General features: G+C 42.6%; 1 protein-coding gene across 1 annotated transcript in view; it reads right to left on the bottom strand.

Annotated features, from left to right (window-relative positions):
• The window catches only part of GLE1 (GLE1 RNA export mediator), a 43,742-nt gene that overhangs the window by 6,443 nt on the left and 19,707 nt on the right, over positions 1–17,592 (bottom strand). Inside the window, exons 7-12 of the mRNA XM_022578566.3 lie at positions 7,281–7,512; positions 6,571–6,683; positions 6,341–6,410; positions 1,491–1,633; positions 1,196–1,386; positions 561–690 (exon numbers count right to left, since the gene is read on the bottom strand). Of these exons, the coding sequence (XP_022434274.2) occupies positions 561–690; positions 1,196–1,386; positions 1,491–1,633; positions 6,341–6,410; positions 6,571–6,683; positions 7,281–7,512 (879 nt within the window). The remainder of the gene's footprint in view (positions 1–560; positions 691–1,195; positions 1,387–1,490; positions 1,634–6,340; positions 6,411–6,570; positions 6,684–7,280; positions 7,513–17,592) is intronic.

Below are 17,592 nucleotides of genomic sequence, written 5' to 3'. Positions count from 1 at the left end.
CACAGGGCTGTCAGCTTCAGTTTCAGGGATTCCACAGTTACTCTCATAGACATTTTATTTATTATTCTTGGTATCTTTAGCACAGAACCTGGGACATAGCAGGTGCACAATAAAAACTTCTTGGATTCAATCAACCTATACTCCTTTGTCTTTAGGTTTCCAAGTCCATCAACTTCTCCAACCCTCTAATCTCCATTCCTTGAAAAAAGAACTGGGCTGGCAGGTCAAAGCCCTGGCCCCCAGCCGTGGCTCTGTCATTGACAAGTGTGTATCACTACAGCTTGCTAAGCCTCCGTCTGTCCATCTGTGAAGTAAAGGTATGTGACCTAGATGGCCTCTAAGGCACCAATTACTCTCTGAACAAATGACTCTGATGATCCAAAAGTTTCCTAATAATCAACATCAACTTCTCTGAAGAGTACCTATGAAGCAGCAATAGTCTTTAACTTATCATGTGACTGGACTGCCTCTCTGAAAGGTCAGTATTTCCTGCAGGTAAGATACACTAACGTGGACTCTGGTCCAACCTCTCATTATCGATACCAAGCCGCTTCTACTACCTCTTGTCGGTTTCCGTACGGCCACCGGAGCTGGATGATGGCGGCGTAGAGACGGATCATCCCGGACATGCGTTTTAGAAAGCTGTCTTGCTGTTCTGCTCTGCAATCCATCACTTTGTAGCCAAGCATCCTATGTGGGAGGAAGATATCCAATGGGACAAGGCCAAAGTGAGGGTGACCAATTACTTCTTATGGCTAAAAGTAACTATATTATTACTACATTTAGCATTATTATTAATACATTTTTACATGCTACTCACATCTATTATCAAATCTGTGCATCATATAAACCCTGAGAGGTAAATTCCCAGGAGGTAATGGATATCATTACCCCCATTTACAAATCATGAAAATAATGTTTAAAGAGATTAAATGATTTCCCCATTTTTGCAAATCTATTAAAAGACAAAGCAGGGATAAAATTCTAAGACCCCTGGATTCTAAATCCAGTGTTCTAAAGCCATCCAGTTTGCAAGACAATAAGTCTTTCAAAGACAGTTTGAAAGATACTGTATTCTCTGATAGAATGTTCAAGGTACATAAGAGATGTTCTGAGGAGAGGAAACAAATCTCAGTTCTATTTCTATTTCATTCATCACTCTAGGGACAGTAAGTAAGGAGAAAAACAACTTCACCTCTGATAATCTTCCAAAGCCATTCCCTCTTTGAAAGCTGGATAGAAAGGAACAGAGTAAGGACACTTCTTGTGCAGATGAGCAAGGATGAGGTCCCCCACTCTGGGGTGGAGCTCCCAGATCCCGGATGCCACGACTGCGATGGGGAATGCTGCTTCATGATGGGAGGCCACTTCCTCCTCCCCTTGTTTCTGGGAGCACAGACAAGGGGTGATTTTAAGTTAATACTCGAGAAAGGTTTAAAGGTTGTGCACCAGCCTCTTCTTCCCATACCTTTGGCAACAAGGTTCCTCACCACAAATTTCTCTGCCAGTTTGTACTGGACAAAGTCCAGGCCCTGTGGGTTAAGTGTGACGGACACAGAGCGCCCACCAGACTGAACGGGTTTTCCAGAGAGTAAGCTGTGGATCTTGTCAAAGATCTCCTTCAGCTTTGAGCCTGGGTATGAAAGACAAAGTTAGGGAAAAGATACAACTGCAGTCAATCTATTTTTTTCATCACCGCAGTAACAAATCCTCTATACAAACCCAGCTGTGCAGCCCTACAGAAGGTCAAAGCCTAAAGCCAAAATACAGATGCGGAAAAATGTATGACAATCAAATCCATGATGTGGGGGATGAGAAAGTACACAAAGCGTGGTACTATTTCGAAGGAATTCCTTATTTGCAGAGTCAACTAATTCTGAAACTGACACAGCCGAGGGATGAACAGTAGTATAGAAATAGGTGTTGAATTGTTACAGATGCCACGGGTGTGGCTGGTCCCTAGAGAAGTCATTTGCAACTCTAGGGAAAACCTTCTAAAGGATCTTCCCCAACTCACAGTGATTCCCCCCTTCTCTTCGACCTGCCTTCCTCCATCCTCAGCAACACAGAAGCTACGTTTGTATTACAGATCCTGTGTGCCCCATCTTCCACACTGGCTAGTTAGATTAGGACTAGTCACGCTGAGCTGATCAGCCAGCTGACAGAGTCGATTCCTTGAAGTGGCCACTCTGGTGACATGTACACATGTAAGCAGTGGGGCTCTGGCCCTGCTATGTGGACCAAAGAACAGCAGTCTACAAAATTAGAATGGAGGTGGACAGAGGGAAGCCAAGAGGAGAGAGAAAAGGGTCCTAAAATTTCTGGCTCCTGAGATCCAGCTCCATTCCTGCCATAGGCTCTGTGAAACTGCTATCTATCTATCTATTTAGGCTGCGTCGGGCCTTAGTTGCTGCACATGGGATCTTCCTTGTGGCACACAGGATCTTTTCTTTAGTTACGGCGTGCGGACTTCTTAGTTTCAGCATGCAGACTCTTAGTTGTGGCATACATGCGGGATCTAGTTCCCCAACCAGGGATCGAACCCAGTCCCCCAGCATTGGGAGCATACTGTCTTACCCACTGGACCACCAGGGAAGTCCCGAAACTGCTTTATCTTTAGAACAAACCCCCCTACCCCACCCACTTTTTCTTTCCTTTCTTTTTTTTTTTTGCTTAAGCAGATCTGAATTAGTTTCCATTATTTAAAATCAATGTTTGAACAAATACAGCATCTCCAGTTTAGAAATACCCTGCCAAATTCCTAATCACTTTAAGAAATATTTAAAAATCTCAGAAATATCCTCCCCAAACCACTGATTCAGTTCCATTAAAAAAGGGGAGAGGGCTTCCCTGGTGGCGCAGTGGTTGAGAGTCCGCCTGCCGATGCAGGGGACATGGGTTCGTGCCCCAGTCCGGGAAGATCCCACATGCCACGGAGTGGCTGGGCCCGTGAGCCATGGCCGCTGAGCCTGCGCGTCCGGAGCCTGTGCTCCGCAACGGGAGAGGCCGCGACAGTGAGAGGCCCGCGTACCGCAAAAAAAAAAAAAGGGGGGGGGGGTGGAGAGCGGCAGCACATTTCTTAGGAAGTAAGAGAAGCAGGAAGAAACCAAGAATTAAATAATGAGATATCACAGAAATCTCAAGGCTAATAATCCCAGAAAAACAGAAACAGAGACTGTAACCTTACTGAGATATTAAAATATGTACATTTCCACACAAATTTACTCAGCTCACCTTCCTGCTAAGTCATACCCTACTATTCCTTGACTGACGGTTTCAAAGGGCTCCATTGGCCAAATCCCCAGCCGGCCCCTCTCCCCGTGGCTCTCCAGTTAGGAAAATCAGGTCCCAACCCTATGCCTGATATGGCTTCCCACATCCCATATGTCACAACGGCACCATATCCTTCTTTAAATTCTGCTCCGAATCTAACTACTCACGGACACCCACCTTTCAAGAGGCAGCAATTAGGTCACCTCTCTCTCAGTCATTCAACATTTACTGGGCACTAACTCTAGAAAATGTTTGTGTCTGACTGGGCTGTAAGCTCTTAAAGTGCTTACAATAATGATGGAGACAAAGGGACATATGGAATGGAATGGAATAGGCAGGAAAATGAAGAATGGCAAAACTAGAGTCTAATCAGATATAGAGAATGAACTAGAAGAAGCAGTCAGGGGGATGACTCGCAGGTTTCAACTAAGGTGACCGAGTAGATAAGGTGCTATTGATTACTTAGAGCGAACAGGAGAAAAGGCAGGCAAGAGGAAAATGATGAGTTCACATCAGAACATTCTAAACCTGACAAAGCTGAGGGGCATCTAGGCAGAGCTGCCCCTCGGCTAGCTGGAGCGAGGGAACCTGAAGCTCAAAGGAAAGGAATGACCCAGAGACCGATCTGAGTGTCATGTGTGCAGAGGTCAAGTCTGACACCATGGGGGTTCTTTAGAATGAGAAGAACTTCGGGGTAGAAGCACATCCCTGAGGACACACTTACCACTGATGTGGGGGCAGGAGACTGAGGAACCCACAAAGGAGAAAGAGAGGGAGGAGGAGAAGCTGGAAATTAATGATGCTGCGGAAGCCAGAGGAGTAGAGGTGATAGAGGGAATAATCAACAGTACCAAAAGGCAACATGGGGACTTCCCTGGTAGTGCAGTGGTTGAGAATCTGCCTGCCAATGCAGGGGACATGGGTTCGAGCCCTGGTCCGTGAAGATCCCGCATGCTGTGGAGCAACTAAGCCTGTGCACCGCAACTACTGAGCCCATGAGCCACAACTACTGAAGCCCGCGTGCCTAGAGCCCATGCTCTACAAGAGAAGCCACCACAACGAGAAGCCCATGCACCGCAACCAAGAATAGCTTGCTGCAACTAGAGAAAGCCTACACATAGCAACGAAGACCCAATGCAGCCAAAAATAAATTAATTAACCAAAAGGCAACAAGAAAATTAGAAAATACTGAGAAGACACAGAATCAAAAGAAACAGATTTTAGAATGTGAGTGACTGACAGGCATGTTTAAAGGGAAGGGAGCCTGTAAAAGGGAGTAATTTTGCAGAAAACAGGAGCGATCTCTCTTGAAGGAGATGGGAGGGGATAAGAATAAGGCTCCCGAGAGCCTCGTTCAAGGCTTAGGCAGAAGGCTAAGTGTGGGCCGGAAGGGTAGCGCACCTTTTGAAGCAGGAGACGAAGAGGTAAATACAGCTGTGTGTCGGTGGAAGGGGGTGCACCTGAGGATCTCACACCTGGCGTCTCAAATTTTCCTGATGAAGGAGGAGGCAGGGCTGCCTGCGGTCAACTGAGGGGTAAAGACCTGAGGATGAGCCTGAGGAGAGCAGCGAAGGTGTGGAACGGCTGTTCAGTCAACCTCGCCCCCGTTGCCTTGGCTATCAAAGGAAATGGCACTTTCAATTCTAGAAAGTGATACGTGTTTACTTATTTGACCTTGCCCTGTTCCAGAAAGAATTCCAGGCAGCCACGTGATATGGAAGTTCTGTCACGTAGCCTCTCAAGGGCAGGAACTGCAACTGCTTATGCTTTCTGGGCAACAAGTTACTCAAGGGAACTGGGACCCAGGCTAAGTCAGAGCAGCTTGCCCGCTGCATGTGCTCCCCAGCCACTGGGCAGCACAGTCTGTACTGCGGAGGCTTCCACATCTGAGCTCTGTGAAAATGAACCTCTGTTTCTAAAGAATAGGAAAAAGGGGTCTTTCCCCTGTCTGGTTCTTCCTCTCTAAATCTCAGTCTCTGGAGAGAAAAGGAAAGCATTCTCAAGTGTTAACAAGCAGGCTTCGAGTCTGGAAAAGCTAATGTTGTAGGACAAAAAGCAAAGAATACAAGTCACATCCTAGGTTCTCTTAGGGGTGCTTTCTGCAATAACTTCTAACTTTAGGTAAGAGCCTTCCTAAACAATTCACTTTTTTTTCTTTTTAGCTGCCTAGGGTCTTCATTGCTGCGCACGGGCTTTCTTTAGTTGCAGCGAGTGGGGGTTACTCTTTGTTGCAGTGCACAGGCTTCTCATTGTGGTGGCTTCTCTTGTGGAGCATGGGCTCTAGGCATGCGGGCTTCAGTAGTTGCAGCACACGGGCTCAGCAGTTGTGGTGCACAGGCTTTGTTACTCTGCAGCATGTGGGATCTTCCTGGACCAGGGATTAAACCCATATCCCCTGCATTGGCAGGCGGATTCTTTTTTTTTTAATTAATTAGTTTGTTTTTATTTTTGGCTGTGTTGGGTCTTCGTTGCTGCACGCAGGCTTTCTCTAGTTGCGGCAAGCGGGGGCTACTTTTCGTTGCAGTGCAAGGGCTTCTCATTGCGGTGGCTTCTCTTGTTGCGGAGCATGGGCTCTAGGCACGCAGGCTTCAGTAGTTGTGGCACGTGTGCTCAGTAGTTGTGGCTTGCGGGCTCTTGAGCGCAGGCTCAGTAGTTGTGGCGCACGGGCTTAGCTGCTCCGCGGCATGTGGGATCTTCCCCGGCCAGGGCTCGAACCCATGTCCCCTGCATTGGCAGGCAGATTCTTAACCACTGCGCCACCAGGGAAGCCCCTGGCGGGCAGATTCTTAACCACTGCACCACCAGGGAAGTCCCCAATAACTTACTATTAATATATAGCTTATTTTTTTTTAATGTGTCAACAAACACATAATGATTTCCTTCTATATGTTGAAAGAAAACAAAGGAGAGTAAGCTATATGCATATAGCTTATATACCTAATCCAACGGTCAACATTTGTTGAAACACATTCTATTTATAAGAACCTTACAGATAAGTGGATTTGGAATCTCAAAAAATACTTGTACAATGTAGTGAAGGGCCGTGTTCTTAATTCCTCTGACCAACCTGCAATGGTGGAGATCTGGCTCACTGGAATGGTGGCAGCCTTCTGGAGGTCCATCTTGATCTTTTTGGCCTGTCAGAACAGAGCAGTGAGAAGGCAGACAGTGTTCTGAAGAGCTGAGTAGACGCCCTTAGGGTTAGGGAATGTGACACGCTAGCTACATTCCTCTGGGACACGAGGCTGTGGGCGGCACCATGTGGCCCAGAGAATTCCCAACTCCCACCCCTCCTACCTGACTGTCTTTGCTGTTGCTCAGTCCCTCAAAGGCCAACACACACTGACTGGAGGCCTCCTGCAGCTGCTGGTACCACTGCATTGTACTATCTTGCACCTTCACCTGGAGGTCTGAGGGATGAAAGAAAGGCTTTCATAATAGGAGAATTTCTTAAACATTTAATATGAGGCAGGTACTGTTCTAATCACCTTATATATGTACTAACTGCTTTCACTGTCATAATAATCCTATGAGGTAGATTCTATTATTATCTTCATGTTACAGATAAGGCAACAGTCATGGAAAGGTTAGGTAACTTGCAAAAGTCACGTTGCCAGGAAGTACAAAAACTAGATTCCCACTGATCTGGCTCCAAAGGCAGCGTTCTGAACCACTATGCTGTATCGATGCTCTTATGTATTCAATAAACATATATTCTATACATACTTATTTAAAATACTCAGTACCAGCAATATTTGGAATAATACATCTACTAGAATTATACAGAATTTCAAGTCCTCACGGCAAATGCTGGAATCTGACGTGAGGCTTCACATCAACGAAAATTAAATTGAATTCACTGAAAGTACTGAATTTTACATTATTTAAAAGTTCTGGTAAATTGTCCTGTAGCTTAAATATAATATTCAAAACACGTTCTTGTTTCTTTTCCCATTCTGAAACTTATAAACATCAAGTTGAAGGACCATTTCCACACCGAGACCTACCTTCATTCAGCTTCCCTCCTGGGCCCTGCCTGGAAGCTGGGGGCTCTTTGCGGACCTCTGGCCCCTGCTGCACCTGTGACTCTTGCCGCTTTACCTGGGCCTCCTCTTCATCCTGCCTCCTCCTGTCCTCACAGGCCCTGGCGATTTCCTGCTGCAAGTTCACAAGGAGGTCCCGCATTTCCTGCAGCGCTCTCTCAGCCACAGCTTGCTCCTCTGCTGTGGGAAAGCCGTTCTGTCACAGCGACAGAGGCAGAGCTTAGTGGTTATTTCCTAGGTACCTGAGGTGCTGAATCATACCTCACACAAGTCCACAAATTTCTAAAATGGAATTGTGCCAGTGGAGTACCCACATTCAACACGTTGATACCTACTGCTTTCCTGTTCTCTTAAAGGTAATGCCAATTTACCATCACATCCACAGGATCGACGGAGAAATTTTTCAATGCTCTCACCAACCCTGGCTGGAATAACTTTTTTTTTTTTTTTAAAGATGGTAGCCAATTCTTTTTTTATTTTATTTCATTTAATTATTTATTTTTTGGCTGCGCTGGGTCTTTGTTGCTGCGCGCGGGCTTTCTCTAGTTGTAGTGAGCGGGGGCTAATATTCCTTGTGGTGCGCGGGCTTCTCATTGCAGTGGCTTCTCTTGTTGTGGAGCACGGGCTCTAGGCACGCAGGCTTCAGTAGTTGTGGCACGTGGGCTCAGTAGTTGTGGCTCCCGGGCTCTAGAGCACACTCTCAGCAGTTGTGGCGCATGGGCTTAGTTGCTCCACGGCATGTGGGATCTTCCTGGACCAGGGCTCGAACCTGTGTCCCCTACATTGGCAGGCGGATTCTTAACCACTGTGCCATCAGGGAAGCCCGGAATAATTTTTTAAAAGCTTGTGGCAATAGTCTAGATAAAAACTGAACCAGCTTTACATTTTCTTAGAATGACACCTCTTTGGTTATAGTGCGTTATTCCTTTGAGTCACTGACAAATTTGAGTTCTTTATCTTTTATTAAGAACATCTGCTCATAAATGGGCTCACATACAAGTCCAACGAACATGCACATTTCTTTTAGTGTGCTATTTTGTCAGAATTTCACTCAGGATTTTAAAATGAATTGAGAAGCTCTGCACCATTTTCTATGTTCTGTCCTATCAACATGTTTCATAGTTTTGCCTGTTAAATCAGCAAGGCCTCTACTGTGTTGTATATTTGAAAGGTGCTAAGAAAGTAAATCTTAAAAGTTCTCATCACAAGAAAAACAAAATGTTTCCTAGTTTCTATGGTGACAGAAGATAACTGGACTTACTGTGATCACTTTGCAGTGTTTATAAATACTGAATCACGGTTGTACACCTGAAACTAACATAATGTTGTCAATTATACCTCAAAAAAAAAAGCAACAGTGGAAACAATAAAATGTTACGATATTTGCAATATACTTAAAACACCAAGATCTCTTATTTTTTATTAAAAAAATTTTTTGGCTGAAGTATAACTGACATACAATATTATATTAATTTCAGGTGTATATGCATCATGAATTAAGTCCTCTTTTTTTCACTTTTTAAAATTTTTATTTTATATTAGAGTATATTGAATTATAATGTTGTGTTAGCATCAGTTGTACAGCAAAGTGATTCGGTTATACATATACATATATCCATTCTTTTTCAGATTCTTTTCCCATATAGGTTACTACAGAATATTGAGTAGAGTTTCCTGTGTTATACAGTAGGTCCTTGTTGGTTATCTATTTTATATATAGTAGTGTGTATATGTTAATCCCAAACTCCTAATTTAGCCCTTCCCCCACCTTTCCCCTTTGCTAACCATAAGTTTGTTTTTGAAGTCTGTGAGTCTGTTTCTGCTTTTGTAAATAACTTCATTTGCATCATTTTTTAGATTTCACATATTAGTGATATATTTGCCTTTGTCTGAGAAGTCCTGTTATTTTATTTTTCATTTTTTTTAAAAATTAAATTTTATTGGAGTATAGCTGATTTACAATGTTGAATTCTTATTTTATTTTATTTTTTTAATTTATTTTGGCTGAGTTGGGTCTTTGCTGCTGAGTGCGGGCTTTCTCTAGTTGCAGTGAGCGGGGGCTACTCTTTGTTGCGGTGCGCGGGTTTCTTATTGCGGTGGCTTCTCATTGCAGTGGCTTCTCTTGTTGCAGAGCACGGGCTCTAGGTGCGTGGGCTTCAGTAGTTGTGGCACATGGGCTCAGTAGTTGTGCCTCGCAGGCTCTAGAGCGCAGGCTCAGAGCAGGCAGATTCTTAACCACTGCGCCACCAGGGAAGTCCCTGAATTCTTATATTAAACCAACTTGTTCCAGATAGTAAAACAACAGCAACAAAAAAATTCTACAGGATATTCATGGTAAGTTTTGTCTTTTAGGTATTAAAATGTATTATAAAGCTATATCAATTAAATTATAATGATCCTGACATAAGAATAAAAACACATCAAGGAAACAGAAAAAAATACTGAATAGATACATGTATATGTATAACTGAATCACTTTGCTGTACACCTGAAGCTAACACAACATTGTTAATCAACTCTACTCCAATATAAAATAAAAAGTAAAAAAAACCAAAACTGAGAAAGAGCTCCTAGGATACTATTTAGCGTGATAAGAGATATTTATAAATCAGGAGGGAAAGTGGTAGTAAAATAGTGTGAATATTTTACAGCATAAAGGTCTTTATCTCCCACCAACCATCAAATAAATTCCAGGTGGATTAAGTGAGGGGAAAAAACCCAAAGCATTCTTACATCAAAAATGTCATAAGGGGGCTTCCCTGGTGGCGCAGTGGTTGAGAGTCCGCCTGCCGATGCAGGGGACACGGGTTTGTGCCCCGGTCCGGGAAGATCCCACATGCCGTGGAGCGGCTGGGCCCGTGAGCCATGGCCGCTGAGCCTGCGCGTCCGGAGCCTGTGCTCCGCAACGGGAGAGGCCACAACAGTGAGAGGCCCGCGTACCGCAAAAAAAAAAAAGAAAAATATCATAAGGGCCCCCGGTCACTGCAACTAGAGAAAGCCCACGCACAGAAACGAAGACCCAACACAGCCAAAAATAAATAAATAAATAAAATTAAAAAAAAAAATGTCATAAGGGCTTCCCTGGGGGCACAGTGGTTAAGAATCCGCCTGTCAACACAGGGGACACGGGTTCAAGCCCTGGTCTGGGAAGATCCCACATGCTGTGGAGCAACTAAGTCCGTGCGCCACAACTACTGAAGCCCGTGCACCTAGAGCCCATGCTCTGCAACAACAGAAGCCACCACAATTAGAAGCCCACACACTGCAACGAAGAGTAGCCCCTGCTCGCTGCAACTAGAGAAAGCCCGCATGCAGCAACAAAGACCCAACACAGCCAAGAATAAATAAAAATAAAAAATAAATTTGTAAAAAAAAAGATAGACCTTAAAAAAATGTCATAAACTATGGTTGCAACAGAACAGAGTGCCATGCAGTTACATAAAGAAATGAAGAAAACTACATGTTTCAAAGCAGTGATCTCCAAGATAAATTAAGTGCAAAAAAGCAGGGTCCAGAACAGTGTCTATAGCAAGTTATCTTTTATCTGGGAAGGGATACATACACACACACACACACACACACACACACACACACACACACCCCACCCCATATATATATGTATATTTATGCCTTTTTTTTTTTTTTTTTTTTGGCTTGTGGGATCTTAGTTCACCAACCAGGGATTGAACCCGTGCCCCCCGTGATGGAAGCGTGGAGTCCCAACCACTAGGCCACCAGGGAATTCCATGTATTTGTTTTGTTTTTATTTTTTAATAAATTTATTTATTCATTTATTTTTGGCTGTGTTGGATCTTTGCTGCTGCACGCAGGCTTTCTCTAGACGCGGTGAGCGGGGGCTACTCTTCGTTGCAGTGCGCGGGCTTCTCTTGTTGCGGAGCACGGGCTCTAGGTGCGCAGGCTTCACTAGTTGTGGCACGTGGTCTCAGTAGTTGTGGCACATGGACTCTAGAGCGCAGGCTCAGTAGTTGTGGCGCATGGGCTTAGTTGCTCTGTGGCATGTGGGATCTTCCCGGACCAGGCCTCCAACCCACGTCCCTTGCATTGGCAGGCGGATTTTTAACCACTGCTCCACAGGGAAGCCCCCTGCTTTTGTTTTTAAAGAAAAGATACAACACCCATACGCTAACAGAAACAATCACTGGCAGACAGGACAAGAACAGGGTGGAAGCAAATGAGAAGAAAGCCAGACTTCTCCAAATATACCTTGTTTTGTAGTTCTGACTCTGGAATCATGTAAATGTTTTCAATAAGTATAAAATAAAATTAAATCCAGTTGGAAAAAACTCTTAAAAATCAAAAGCAAAAATGAAACAAAGAACCCAACTGTTTATCAAGTTGGTGGCTTAACAGTAAGAATTCTTTCTTTCTTTTTTAAAAAACTCATTTATTTATTTATTTTTGTCTGTGTTGGGTCTTCGTTGCTGCTCTCGGGCTTTCTCTAGTTGTGGCGAGTGGGGGCTACTCTTCCTTGCAGTGCGCGGGCTTCTCATTGTGGTGGCTTCTCTTGTTGTGGAGCGTGGGCTCTAGGCACGTGGGCTTCAGTAGTTGTGGCTCACGGGCTCTAGAGTGCAGGCTCAGTAGTTGTGGCACACAGGCTCAGTTGCTCCACGGCATATGGGATCTTCCTGAACCAGGGATAGAACCCGTGTCCCCTTCATTGGCAGGCGGATTCTTAACCACTATACCACCGGGGAAGTCTCAGGAGAATTATTTCAAGTGAGATGAAACAGTAATTTAATCATACATCCCTTAGTGGTATATAGCTGTAGGCAAAAAGAACTGCAAATCTTTTTTTTTTTTTAAAGATTTTTTTGACGTGGACCATTTTCACAGTCTTTATTACAAAGCCTTTGTTACAATATTGCTTCTGTTATTTATGCTTTGGTTTTTTGGCCGCAAGGCATGTGGGATCTTAGCTCTCTGACCAGGGGTCGAACCTGCACCCCCTGCACTGGAAGGGGGAGTCTTAACCACTGGACTGCCAGGGAAGTCCAAGAACTGCAAATCTTTTTTTTTTTTTTTTAATATTTATTTCTTTATTTGGCTGCTCCTGGTCTTAGTTGCGGCATGCAGGATCTTTAGCTGCGGCATGTAGGACCTAGTTCCCTGACCAGGGATCGAGCCCGGGCCCCCTGCATTGGGAGCACAAAGCCTTAGTCATTGGACCACCAGGGAAGTCCAAGAACTGCAAATCTTAAACTGTGATCAGCAATCATATTGTTAGTATTGGTATTATTATTTTGAGATTACATGTTATGAAATTACACATATATATTACATATATACACACCTATATTTTACTATACACAGTAGGGTAAGGTAAGTAAGTAATGTTCATTAATTTAGAAACTGAGATTTTCAATATGGGATAAAAATGATACATGCATAAAAGTAAAGAAGTTAAATAAATGCTGTAACCCTTTACTACACTCAAATGGAAAAGGTCAGCATTAATTAATGATGCATTTTCACCTAAAAAAAAAAAACACACACTTCCTAGTTTAATCCATTGAAAAGGCCTAAAAACAGTGACAAATCCTAGTAACTAATCTGTGTTTTCTAATACCTTTACCCATTAACAAGTAATAAGGCTTTGTGAAGAAATGCCCGATTCTAGCTCTGGAGAAAAAAATGTTCAAGATGAGGTAGAAACAGCTTGCCTGCTTTCTGCTGCAACAAGTACTACTGGGGCCATGGCCAAAGGACAGAGGAGCCAATGTGAAGGTGTTCCCACTGGACAATTTGAACAACAATGAATCTATAACAGACTGAAACATATTATACTTCAAGTATATAAAATTCGTATGTTCTTAATGATAGTTAAAAAAAAAAAGAAGAGAACCTCAAGTCATTGTGGGAGAAAACTAGAAAAGCAACTCAACACTCTGAAAACAGATAAAGGGAAAGAATCAATCATTTATCCTTCCTTCCCTATATAGACTACCCTTCAAGATAAATAGTTTACGGGGAAATTTTCTTCTTTGTAGTAGAATTCTAGCTAATAAATGTAGAAAAATGATAGCATTAGAAAAACTCAAAATTTACCACCCCTATTGAAATAATAGATATAAGTAATGATCAGCAATGGCTACTACATCATTAGCTAAAGGCTCAGAGGAATCTTTAAAATGGGAGATAAGCCTGATGATATCTGAAGCCACTGGTTGATCTTAACATCACATATGGAAAGACCATCAGATACTCTACACCTCCCAGTGTGATACAGTAACAAATACATACTCCCAACTATGAAGTACTGTTGCAGGGGGGAAAAAATTCAAACCTGAACCTGATCAAGCCTCTAGACTGCACTGTGCAGTAAGGTAGCCACATAAGGCTCTTTACATTTAAGTTAATTTAAAACTTTTTAAAAGTTAAAATTCAGTTCTTCAGTCACACTAGTCACATTTCAAGTGCTCAATAACCACATGCTGCCATTGGCTGCTGTATTGAATAGCACAGATATGGAACATTTCCATCATCACAGAAAATTCTCTTAGCACTGCCCTAGAGAAAGTTACAAATTCACAGGAAATACAGGGAATAAAAGAACATATTAGGGACTTCCCTGGTGGTGCAGTGGTTAAAAATCTGCCTGCCAATGCAAGGGACATGGGTTCAAGCTCTGGTGTGGGAAGAACCCATATGCCACGGAGCAACCAAGCCCATGCGCCACAACTTCTGAGCCTGCACTCTAGAGCCCGCGAGCCACAACTACTGAGCCTGTGTGCCTAGAGCCTGTGCTCTGCAACAAGCCACTGCAATGAGAAGCCTGCTCGCCACAACTAGAGAAAGCCCATGTGCAGCAATGAAGACCCAATGCAGCCAGAAATAAATTTATAAAATACATCCAAGGGGAGAAGCAAGAAGAACTACAATCCTGCAGCCTGTGGAACAAAAACCACATTCACAGAAAGATGGACAAGACGAAAAGGCAGAGGGCTATGTACCAGATGAAGGAACGAGATAAAACCCCAGAAAAACAACTAAATGAAGTGGAGATAGGCAACCTTCCAGAAAAAAGAATTCAGAATAATGATAGTGAAGATGATCCAGGACCTCGGAAAAAGAATGGAGGCAAAGATCGAGAAGGTGCAAGAAATGTTTAACAAAGACCTAGCAGAATTAAAGAACAAACAAACAGAGATGAACAATACAATAACTGAAATGAAAACTACACCAGAAGGAATCAATAGCAGAATAACTGAGGCAGAAGAAAGGATAACTGACCTGGAAGACAGAACGGTGGAATTCACTGCTGCGGAACAGAATAAAGAATGCAAAGAAATGAAGACGGCCTAAGAGACCTCTGGGACAACATTAAACGCAACAACATTCGCATTATAGGGGTCCCAGAAGGAGAAGAGAGAGAGAAATGACCTGAGAAAATATCTGAAGAGATTATAGTCAAAAACTTCCCTAACATGGGAAAGGAAATAGCCACCCAAGTCCAGGAAGCACAGCGAGTCCCATACAGGATAAACCCAAGGAGAAACACGCCGAGACACATAGTAATCAAATTGGCAAAAATTAAAGACGAAGAAAAATTATTGAAAGCAGCAAGGGAAAAATGAAAAATAACATACAAGGGAACTCCCATAAGGTTAACAGCCAATTTCTCAGCAGAAACACTACAAGCCAGAAGGGAGTGGCATGATATACTTAAAGTGATGAAAGGGAAGAACCTACAACCAAGATTACTCTACCCGGCAAGGATCTCATTCAGATTTGATGGGGAAATCAAAAGCTTTACAGACAAGTGAAAGCTAAGAGAATTCAGCACCACCAAACCAGCTCTACAACAAATGCTAAAGGAACTTCTCTAAGTGGGAAACACAAGAGAAGAAAAGGACCTACAAAAACAAACCCAAAACAATTAAGAAAATGGTCACAGGAACATATATATCGATAATTACCTTAAATGTGAATGGATTAAATGCTCCAACCGAAAGACATAGGCTTGCTGAATGGATACAAAAACAAGACCCATATATATGCTGTCTACAAGAGACCCACTTCAGACCTAGGGACACATACAGACTGAAAGTGAGGGCATGGAAAAAGGTATTCCATGCAAATGGAAACCAAAAGAAAGCTGGAGTAGCTATACTCATATCAGATAAAATAGACTTTAAAATAAAGAATGTTACAAGAGACAAGGAAGGACACTACATAATGATCAAGGGATCAATCCAAGAAGAAGATATAACAATTATAAATACATATGCACCCAACATAGGAGCACCTCAATACATAAGGCAACTGCTAACAGCTATAAAAGAGGAAATCGCCAGTAACACAGTAATAGTGGGGGACTTTAACACCTCACTTACACCAATGGACAGATCATCCAAAGTGAAATAATAAGGAAACAGAAGCATTAAATGACACAATAGACCAGATAGATTTAATTGATATTTATAGGACATTCCATCCAAAAACAGCAGATTACACTTTCTTCTCAAGTGCGCACTGAACATTCTCCAGGATAGATCACATCTCGGGTCACAAATCAAGCCTCAGTAAATTTAAGAAAATTGAAATCACATCAAGCATCTTTTCTGACCACAACGCTATGAGATTAGAAATGAATTACAGGGAAAAAACCATAAAAAGCACAAACACATGGAGGCTAAACAATACGTTACTAAATAACCAAGAGACCACTGAAAAAAATCAAAGAGGAAATCAAAAAATACCTAGAGACAAATGACAATGAAAACATGATGATCCAAAACCTATGGGATGCAGCAAAAGCAGTTATAAGAGGGAAGTTTATAGCTATACAAGCCTACCTCAAGAAACAAGAAAAATCTCAAATAAATAATCTAACCTTACACCTAAAGGAACTAGAGAAAGAAGAACAAACAAAATCCAAAGTTAGCAGAAGGAAAGAAATCATAAAGATCAGAGCAGAAATAAACAAAATAGAAACAAAGAGAACAATAGCAAAGATCAATAAAACTAAAAGCTGGGGCTTCCCTGGTGGCGCAGGGGTTGAGAGTCCGCCTGCCGATGCAGGGGATACAGGTTCGTGCCCCGGTCCGGGAAGATCCCACATGCCGCGGAGGGGCTGGGCCCATGAGCCATGGCCGCTGAGCCTGCGCGTCCGGAGCCTGTGCTCCGCAACGGGAGAGGCCACAACAGTGAGAGGCCCGCGTACCGCAAAAAACAACAACAAAAAAACCCTAAAAGCTGGTTCTCAGAAGATAAACAAAATTGATAAACCATTAGCCAGACTCACCAAGAAAAAGAGGGAGAGGACTCAAATCAATAAAATTAGAAATGAAAAAGGAGAAGTTACAACAGACACCGCAAAAATAAAAAGCATCCTAAGAGACTACTACAAGCAACTCTAAGCCAATAAAATGGACAACCTGGAAGAAATGGACAAATTCTTAGAAAGGTATAACCTTCCAAGACTGAACCAGGAAGAAACAGAAAATATGAACAGACCAATCACAAGTAATGAACTTGAAACTGTGATTAAAAATCTTCCAACAAACAAAAGTTCAGGACCAGATGGCTTCACAGATGAATTCTATCAAACATTTAGAGAAGAGCTAACACTCATCCTTCTCAAACTCTTCCAAAAATTGCAGAGAAAGGAACACTCCCAAACTCATCCTATGAGGCCACCATCACCCTGATACCAAAGCCAGACAAAGATACTACAAAAAAAGAAAATTACAGACCAATATCACTCATGAATATAGATGCGAAAATCCTCAACAAAACACTAGCAAACAGAATCCAACAACACATTAAAAGGATCATACACCATGATCAAGTGGGATTTATCCCAGGGATGCAAGGATTCTTCAATATACGCAAATCAATCAATGTGATACACCATATTAACAAATTGAAGAATACAAACCATATGATCATCTCAATAGATGCAGAAAAAGCTTTTGACAAAATTCAACACCCATTTATGATAAAAACTCTCCAGAAAGTAGGCATAGAGTGAAGCTAGCTCAACATAATAAAGGCCATAGACAACAAACCCACAGCAAACATCATTCTCAATGGTGAAAAACTGAAAGCATTTCCTCTAAGATCAGGAACGAGACAAGGATGTCCACTCTCACCACTATGATTCAACACAGTTTTGGAAGTCCTAACCACGGCAATCAGAGAAGAAAAAGAAATAAAAGGAATACAAATTGGAAAAGAAGAAGTAAAACTGTCACTGTCTGCAGATGACATGATACTATACAGAGAATCCTAAAAATGCCACCAGAAAACTACT

The sequence above is a fragment of the Delphinapterus leucas genome, chromosome 6 (genome assembly GCF_059928025.1).
Source record: "Delphinapterus leucas isolate spDelLeu-1000000601 "Yukka" chromosome 6, BTC_Dleu_Yukka2, whole genome shotgun sequence".
In the NCBI taxonomy this organism is placed as follows: Eukaryota; Metazoa; Chordata; class Mammalia; order Artiodactyla; family Monodontidae; genus Delphinapterus; species Delphinapterus leucas.
This window is presented reverse-complemented; position numbering and strand designations above follow the sequence as displayed.